This window comes from Lotus japonicus, chromosome 1 (assembly GCF_012489685.1).
Source record: "Lotus japonicus ecotype B-129 chromosome 1, LjGifu_v1.2".
Lineage (NCBI taxonomy): Eukaryota > Viridiplantae > Streptophyta > Magnoliopsida > Fabales > Fabaceae > Lotus > Lotus japonicus.
In genome coordinates this window covers 4,265,645-4,275,217 of record NC_080041.1, presented here as the reverse complement: position 1 = coordinate 4,275,217, position 9,573 = coordinate 4,265,645, and the positions used below count along the sequence as shown (strand labels likewise).

Genomic DNA, 9,573 nt, shown 5'->3' with positions numbered 1-9,573 from the left:
CTTTGACTTTTCCTGAACTTTCTCCTTCATAAATTTATTTCATTTGGTAAACTCTTGTTCAGGTTTCCTTTCACGATACATCAAGCCTAATCGTAAATGGAAATCTCTTCCACTTATTCTAAGCTTAAAATCTTGGGTCTTACAGATTTAATCGCTATATAAAAGTAATATGATACATGAAATATAAAAAAATCTCAAAAAAAAATTAAAAAATCACAAAAATAGTAAATCTATTATAGTACCAAACAACATGAAAATGACACAAAAAATTGTATCAAATAGCATGACATAGTACCACATAAATGACACCCAAATATCATGAAAACATCAAATCTGATTTCCGAACGGCATGAAACAATCCAAGCTAATACCAAAAAAGTAAAACACAATGTCAAATGTCATATCACTTAGAACTTAAATATCTCCAACATGCCAAATAACTACAAACAAGTTTCACGAGACAGTACACTAGCACAAACAAAGAAAGGTGAAAGTTGAAACTGTGAAAAAAATTAAGGTTCTAGACTTTCAGTAAGTCTTAGTCATGTACAGGTTGGGTAAAATTTTAAAAAATATTAAATAAGATGTTATGTTCGGATTTCGGCTTAGGTTGGATGGATTTATTCCAAATCAGATATTCGACCCGAACATGGTCGGATTGTAATAAAATTCACCCGATTAATCTGTTTGCCCAATCCAACCCACGATTTTGCTATTGGGTTGACGAGTTCATTGGATCAACCCGACCCATGTGCACCCCTAATTTTGGGGGTTTGTTGTGTTTTGCTGGTGAATTTCTGGGTTGGTGATGAATGTTTAGATTCATGATGAACATTATAAGGGATAAAGATGATGGGAGATGATGAAAGTTCAATTTTTTTATTTTGGTCCCTCTCCATGTAAGAATTATTGGTATTGGTCCGTGAAGAAAATCCACTTTTCATTAAAAACCAAAATGCCATCGTGCCACATCATCACTCAAATGGATAGAGGGACTAAAACCTCACATGCCAACAAGTTAAGGGGTGAATTTTAATGAAAACTTAATTCAGGGACCAATACCAACAATTCGCTATAATTCAAGGACAAAAACATATTTATTCCTATATATATTTAGCTATTAAGTTAAGGCAAACTCTTCTGTTGTGCAGTTAGTTCCCACCTACATCATCTATTATTTTCTATCTGTGCAAGTTTGGTTCAAAGCTTTTGACATTCAGGTCCGTCTCACAAAGAGAAGAGGACTATCCGTCGTTTAGTTTGACCCTGCAACATTAATTTTTCAGTGAGTTAAAATTCCATTCACTTCACTGCTTTTCTAAATCAAATATCTATGCCATCCTTTTTTATTGTCACTGCTACTGGATCGGATCTGTGAATTAATGAAGACATAGTTGCATTTTCCTTTTCAATTTAAATTTACGTTTTTACCTGCCTCACCTTATATTGATTAGCTAGTAGTTATTAAAGTGATTATGTATGTATGTATGTATTTTCCAGGTTAGGAGGAAAACTGTTGTGTTGGCAGTGGAAAAATGTTAATGTTTTTTGTTGGCAGAATCACTAATGAAATCGACAGTGAAATGGAGAAACTGATTTCAAATCGAGATCTCGTGCTTGAAAAATTTGAAGCAACTAGTAAAACAGGAGGAGGAGCAGTTAATTATGTTGTCAGGTGGCTCAGTGATGCGGAGGAACACATGATTAAGGTGGAGGGGATGTTAAGAAGAGAAGAAATGATATCAGTTTTAGGAATTCCTATCTATTATTGTTTGCCGAGGTTTTTGTTTAATGAGCAGAACACGTATAGGTTCTTTTGTGGAATTCTAGAGAGAATCAAGACGCTGAATGCCAAATGTGAAATTGAGCTGTTTTTCAACTCAGTTCCTGATTCAGACTACTCTTCACCTCCATATAATTTTGTATGTTTTGAGTCTCAAAAAGTGGCCTCAGATCAAATTTTGGAGACACTAAAATATTCTACAACCCGTGTTATTGGATTACATGGGAACCGAGGCTCAGGTAAGACACAATTGGTGAAAGCTGTGGCCGCGAAAGCCAAGTATTTAAAGATTTTTCGTAAAGTTGTATTTGCCACTGTGTCCCAAAATCCAAATGTTCAGAGGATTCAGAATGAAATTTCTCTCTCATGCTTTGGTTATGATTGCTACGGGGATAAAAATGAAGAAGAAAGGGCAAAATATTTGTCTGGCAGGTTAAGTTACGGCCCAACTCTTATAATCTTGGATGATGTTCCGGAAAAGTTTGACTACCAGTCTATAGGTTTTCCTACTACCGGTGAGAGTAAGATCCTTTTCACTACATGGAGCCAACGAGAATTTATCTGGGTGAATCATGAAAGGAAGATTCCTCTGCATCCCATTTCTGAAGAGGAAGGTTGGATGTTTTTCAAAAAACATTCAGGCATAAATGAGGAGGAGTCCCCATCTGACTTACTAAACGTGGCACGAGAAGTTTTTTCTGAATGTGAAGGGTTGCCTGGTAAAATTATAAAGGTGGGATCTTCCTTGAAAAGTCAACCCATTCAAGAGTGGAAAGCATCCTTATATAGTTTGAGACATTCAACGGCCCGCTACCATATTTTCCTCAGTTTTAGAGGAGAGGATACGCGTCATTCTTTTACGGGTTTTCTCTATCGTGCCTTGTGTCGGGAGGGATTTAAGACCTTCATGGATGATGGGATAGAGGGGCTACATGGTGGGGACCTAATTTCACCTGCTCTTATTGAAGCAATAGAAGCATCAAGGCTTTCAATTGTTGTTTTATCTGAAAATTATGCACATTCCTCTTGGTGTCTTAGTGAACTGGTCAAGATTCTAGAGTGTATGAAAGTGAAGAATCAACTTGTTTTGCCAATCTTTTACAAGGTTGAGCCATCAGATGTAAGGTATCAAAATAACAGTTATGGCAATGCCATGGCTAAGCATGAAAAAAGATTTGGAACTGATCCTGAGGAGGTACAAAAGTGGAAGTCAGCTTTGTTTGAAGTTTCCAACTTACCTGGGAAGACTTACAAAACTGGGTATGTAGTTTACTTTGAAATGCTTTTTAGTTAAACTCCATAGCTAAGATCTAGTCTGATATATGCTGCCTGTAGTTTATTATGTCATTAACTAACTTGTTTTGAAGGTCTATGAAATGTTAAAAAGGAAATCTAATCTTCTAAGTATCATTTCAAATGTGATTTTGTGAACAATGAATGTCTTCAAATATGCGATACTAGTCTAGATTTATTTAATGTAACAGTGACATTATGCTTTTGTGAAGATTTATTAACTAGTAAACTAGGCAACTTATTCTTATATGTCTCATGTGAAAAATACAGTAATAGAACCAAAATGAAAATTATATGCATAAATGAATTGACAAGCCATGTACTTTTGCAGGTATGAATATGAATATATCAAGAAGACTGTGGATGATGTCAATAGTATTAAAAGGGGCTTGCATTTACAGAGCATGGATACAGACGAGAAGGAAGTCTTCAGTTTCTCTTACAATAAGTACTTTCTCTTACAATAAGAACTGCACCAAACAAAACACATTCCATACTATTATTAGCTCTAGAATTGTTTAGTGTTGAGATGTGCATATTCAGTTGCTGGAAGTTGTTTTGGAAGAGTGGGCGTTTTTACTTTTGTACTTTAATCTAAATGCAAATTACCAATTCTGTGCAAGTTTCAAAAACTTTTACTAATACATTTGCAAGTGAACTGAATTGTCATTTTGATCTCAGGAAGATTTGGAATCACCCCGACTATAGAAAATTAGAAATAGGTGAACGTCTCTTACTAATGTCAGTCACATTAGTCTCTCTATTCCCTACCGATACCATTGGTTAGTTAATTAACTTGCTTATGTGATTGTTAACTAACTTGCTTATGTGATTGTTAACTGCGTAGTATGCATCTTGGATGACATTGTTAAGGGTCCAGCTCCTCTAAAGTGAGAGATTTACTTTAGAAGGTAAAGTAAGTCATCACAACCATTGACTGAATTGTTTAAGAGTTTTATAAATTCAAGCAGATTCACAATATAAGCACAAAAGAACGAATAAGTCTGATATGAAAAGTGCATATGTGGAGGTTTTTTTTTTTGGAAGGCTGCTGAACAGTTACTGTGAATCAATGAGAAAATCAAGAACACTGAGGAAGAAGATGAACTCTGTAGAATCTGTGTATTGAAACTGAGAAGAAGAACAGTTACAAGATAGAAAACGGTTACAGAGATGCCAACTGAATTGCCCTATAACCAATCAATACTCTATAACTGCCTAACTAGTGAAGACTAAGCTTCACTTATTTATACTAGGAATTACAGCTGGCACACTAGGAATTACATCCGGCACACTCTAGCAAAACATAATTAACTATCAAGAGCTAAGTAGCTCGGTTCCTTCTCTCATAAACTTTCCTAACAAGAGGCCTAACTTGACTAGCAATCCTATCAATACTCCCCCCTAACAGAACCACTTTGTCCTCAAGGGGAAAAGAAGGAAAAACCTCCAACATCTTTGAAGCGCGCTCCCAAGAATTGTTGTTGGATGGAAAATCAACCCATTTCACCAAAACTTCCATGTCGCCTCCAACATCAGTCCTCCACTGCAGAATATCCTTTGGTTGGACAACCAATTCTAACTCCTCAGTCAGCATAGGAGGCAAGGTCTGAGGGGAAAGCTGAGGAGTCACAACCTTCTTAAGCAAAGAAACGTTAAACGCCGGGTGAACCTTAGATTCAAGAGGCAGATCCAACTTGTAAGCCACCTCCCCAACTCAACTCAAAATCTGATAAGGGCCATAATACTTAGGAGCCAATTTAGCATATGGTCTATCAGCCAGAGACTTCAGCTTATAAGGCTGAAGTTTCAAGAAAACTCATTCCCCCATTTAAAATAGCACCAACCGTCTGTGCTTATTTGCTTGTACCCGCATCTGATCTTTAGCTTTCAAAAGATTCTGTCTCAGGTTAGCAAGTAAAGCATCACTTTGTTCGGTCAATTGGTTGACATCTTCCAGCTTGGATGGAATAGTGCATCCCTTAATCAACAAGGGTGGATCTCTACCATATAAGGCTTTAAAAGGAGTCATACCCGCAGACACATTATAATTGCTATTAAATCAAAACTTAGCCCAATGCAACCAATAACCATGTCTTAGGTTTAGGGCCAACGAAACAGTGAAGATAGGTCTCCAAGCACCTATTGGTCACTTCGGGTTTACCATCTGTTTGAGGATGATAAGTTGTGCTATGCTGTAATTTAGTGCCAGCCAATTGATAAGTGCTCATTTTACGTATGTTTGGATATCATTTTAAGCACTTATTTGACTTGTATGCTTGCATTTTTTATCATTATACTCCCCAAACAAGTTAACTTAGTACGTATTTAGCTTTAACATAAATATAGTGAAAATATCATTAATTTCATGTTCTAACTTGGAGTTTTGATGTAGGGAAGAAATTCAAGGAAGAGCCAAGTTGGAATTAAGAAAATGAAGATTTGAAGGCTTGATGCTTAGCGCCATTCTGGCAAAAAGACCATGGCGCTTAGCGCCAGAAAGTGGCGCTTAGCACCAAAGGCGGTGGAGAAAACCCAAGGGGGAGGTAACAGGGGTGCTTAGCACCAGAAAATGGCGCTTAGCACCATTCTGACTAATTCAACTTTTATTTAAGGGCCAGAACACGTTTTTGTGGGTATCTCTCCTATTCTCTTCGAAATTCTCTCAATTTTGGCACCATAACAGAGCAAGGGAGCTGGGCTTCATGGAGGAGGGGTCCTTGGGCTAGGATTGGAGCTTCAAGATAGTGATGGCAGCCATGGGTGGACGGGGACAACCTCCCGAAAGCCATGGAAAGCTTGGGAAAGCTTCCATGGTCGTGGTTACGTCGTCTTCTCTTGGGTTTCGGTTCTTTCTTCCCTTTCTCTTGTAGTTTTTGTTTCTATTTTTGTATTCAGGATGTTATAACTTGATGCTTTGATTGTTGTAAGCTCTTTCATCAATGTAAATGATAATCTTTCATGTATTGTGTTTCTCTTTGCACTTCATGCTTCTAACCAATCAATTGATAATCAAAAGAGCTTCACTAATTCATAGATAGATCGGGAGATTATTGTGAGTTTGTGTATGCCTAGTTCAATGAAAGTGGACACCTATGTCTTAGGTTTTCGCTTTCTGTGCTTCAAGTATCGATTGATCCATGTAAGATTTCAGGGGACTAGCATTAGATCGAGAGATTGGTGTGGGTCCGGTCAAAGAGAGAAACTGCTTAGTGCATCAATTTTCTTAGGGTGAGAATATCTTGGGTAGGAACAATAGTGAATTTCTACGTGACAGGTGGAGTTCTGAGTTCTAACAGGAGTTTCCGGAGTGACAACGGAGACTTGCAAGCCTAGGGTACCTTGTCTTAGGATGAACTGGCCATTGGGAATGTCTTTGAGAGAGAACTTGAGCTATATTATTCCTTTTGGGTTTTCTAGATGGTAAGGGATTACGTCTAGGAATTTTAATTGATAGATTCACCTAGGCTAGGGATAGTTAGGTGGATAACTCTCGGCATCATAAATGAAATGAACCATTACAAAAGTGTTTGAGTTGAAAGCAATTAGAGGAATAGGTGAAAATGCATTTTAAATATGTTTTCTTCTTTGTTACCTCAGTAAATATTCTTTTACTGTTTTCTTTTATATTCAAAAACCACAAAAACAATTTATCAAACATATTTTTATCCGCTCAGATCAATATTTAACTGGTGGAACTGATGTTCACACAATCCCTGAGGATGATAAACCCGTATCTACTTTACTATGATTGAATCTTAAAGGTTTAAGCCAAAAGCAGTACAAATAACGAGGAAAAAACCTTTATCAAATTTGGTGCTGTTGAGTTTTGAAGAATATAGGATTGAGCACGACAAATCCTCATGAGGGAGTATTTTTTTTCCTTTCTTTCTTTTCATTTGTTTTTAGTTTCTTTAGTATAGTAGTTTGTGAGTAATTAACACTTTGTGATGAATTTCATGGAGAATATAACTGATTTCATTGGGCATGGTTGATGAAGCATTAATATAATTGCATGATATGTTTTTAAATGAGATTTGAATTGTTTGAGCCCATGATTTAACTGGTGTCAGCACTCAAAGATTGCATAACATGATATGATTGTATGATTCACATCGAATTGATATGCATAACATGAAATTTTTGAAAATCAGGGAATGCTTTGAACCTAAGCCATGTGAGGGAGTGTGCCTATACAATTGTGAGCTGAGAGAATCATCACTGTTTTGCATCATTGGTTTTGTTTGAGTCTCCGATTGTCATTGTTGTATAGAACTTCTTGGAAATGATCAAGGTATGTTCTTTCTTTAGTGCTTACACACTCACTTTGCCAAATGACCATATACCCTTTTATTAGGAAATCCATTGGTCAACCCCATTGAGCTTGAAAAGGAAAGAATTTGTGATTTATTTCTTGTTTATAACCTTGATCCTAAAAGGAAAACAATGATCTCACCTAAGCTGAATAGGTTAAGAGAGCATTTGCAAGATATGGTTGTATTCAAGTCGGGGGGAGCTATTGTTGTGTTCAAGTTGGGGTGAAAGGCATGTTGGTTAAAAAAAAAAGTTGAATTCTCAATCTCTTGTGTATATGTATATAGTGTGAATAGTTGTAAAAAATGTTGTCTCTTCTTAAAGAAAAAGACCAAAAAAAGAATGGAAGAGAGATTGAGAAAGAAAGAAAGAAAGAAATAAAAAGTAAAGAAAAGAATGGTGAATGAGATAGTTCGTAAAAGCATGAGAGTGATTTATCATTTATGATTGGTTTAAAGTGTGATTGCTCTCTTAGCTTGTTGAGTTTCTTTGCATATCTAGAAAAATCAACTTTCTTTGAAACCCGACCTCATTACAACCCTCAAAGACCTTAGAGATCCTTGATTGAACATGCAAATTTGACAATTGTAAAGACAGGTAACAAAATTGATTTTTGTGATTCAGTGTGTGAATGGAGTGAAACACTTACCTTACTTTATACATAATGAGATACTGATATGTTAAGCGAATAAGTATTTCCTGGTTGGAAAGGAATATATTGTATGCTTATTGATTTTAATGATGAATATGCATTTGTGTTACTGTTGTGTTATCTTTTGTGGTCTTCACATTTTGATTTTGGATCATTCAGTTTGAGATTTTGAGAAATCATGCAATTTAAGCTTTATAGAATTCAGATTACATGCCTCTTGAATGAAAGCCAATACCTTTTGTTTGAGGACAAACAAAGTGTTAAGTTGAGGGGAGTTGATAAGTGCTCATTTTACGTATGTTTGGATATCATTTTAAGCATTTATTTGACTTGTATGCTTGCATTTTTTATCATTATACTCCCCAAACGAGTTAACTTAGTACGTATTTAGCTTTAACATAAATATAGTGAAAATATCATTAATTTCATGTTCTAACTTGGAGTTTTGATGTAGGGATGAAATTCAAGGAAGAGCCAAGTTGGAATTAAGAAAAGGAAGATTTGAAGGCTTGATGCTTAGCACCATTCTGGCAAAAAGACCATGGCGCTTAGCGCCAGAAAGTGGCGCTTAGCACCAAAGGCGGTGGAGAAAACCCAAGGGGGAGGTAACAGGGGCGCTTAGAACCAGAAAATGGCGCTTAGCACCATTCTGACTGATTCAACTTTTATTTAAGGGCCAGAACACGTTTTTGTGGGTATCTCTCCTATTCTCTTCGAAATTCTCTCAATTTTGGCACCATAACAGAGCAAGGGAGCTGGGCTTCATGGAGGAGGGGTCCTTGGGCTAGGATTGGAGCTTCAAGATAGTGATGGCAGCCATGGGAGGACGAGGACAACCTCCCGGAAGCCATGGAAAGCTTCCATGGTCGTGGTTACGTCGTCTTTTCTTGGGTTTCGGTTCTTTCTTCCCTTTCCCTTGTAGTTTTTGTTTCTATTTTTGTATTTAGGATGTTATAACTTGATGCTTTGATTGCTGTAAGCTATTTCATCAATGTAAATGATAATCTTTCATGTATTGTGTTTCTCTTTGCACTTCATGCTTCTAACCAATCAATTGATAATCAAAAGAGCTTCACTAATTCATAGATAGATCAGGAGATTATTGTGAGTTTGTGTATGCTTAGTTCAATGAAAGTAGACACCTATGTCTTAGGTTTTCGCTTTCTGTGCTTCAAGTATCGATTGATCCATGTAAGATTTCAGGGGACTAGCATTAGATCGAGAGATTGGTGTGGGTCCGGTTAAAGAGAGAAACTGCTTGGTACATCAATTTTCTTAGGGTGAGAATATCTTGGGAAGGAACAATAGTGAATTTCTACGTGACAAGTGGAGTTCTGAGTTCTGACAGGAGTTTTCGGAGTAACAACGGAGACTTGCAAGCCTAGGGTACCTTGTCTTAGGATGAACTGGCCATTGGGAATGTCTTTGAGAGAGAACTTGAGCTATATTATTCTTTTTGGGTTTTCTAGATGGTAAGGGATTACGTCTAGGAATTCTAATTGATAGATTCAACTAGGCTAGGGATAGTTAG

The 9,573-nt window shown here is 36.7% G+C and overlaps 1 protein-coding gene across 7 annotated transcripts; it reads left to right on the top strand.

The window, feature by feature from the left end:
- The first annotated feature begins 1,147 nt into the window (after positions 1-1,147).
- On the top strand, positions 1,148-6,062 carry LOC130733142 (probable disease resistance protein At1g61310). 7 transcript variants are annotated; one of them, XM_057585239.1, is made up of 6 exons: positions 1,148-1,285; positions 1,501-3,043; positions 3,408-3,524; positions 3,758-3,798; positions 3,924-3,987; positions 5,472-6,062. In XM_057585239.1, the coding sequence occupies exons 2-5, from the start codon at positions 1,536-1,538 to the stop codon at positions 3,968-3,970; spliced, it is 1,713 nt and encodes a 570-aa protein (XP_057441222.1). In that variant the 5' UTR covers positions 1,148-1,285; positions 1,501-1,535; the 3' UTR covers positions 3,971-3,987; positions 5,472-6,062. The 7 variants fall into 7 exon arrangements, 6 of the variants coding, with proteins under 6 accessions (XP_057441222.1, XP_057441223.1, XP_057441226.1 ...); XM_057585240.1 differs by having other exon boundaries at positions 3,924-3,992; XR_009017388.1 differs by lacking the exon at positions 3,758-3,798 and having other exon boundaries at positions 3,924-3,992.
- Positions 6,063-9,573: the final 3,511 nt, after the last annotated feature.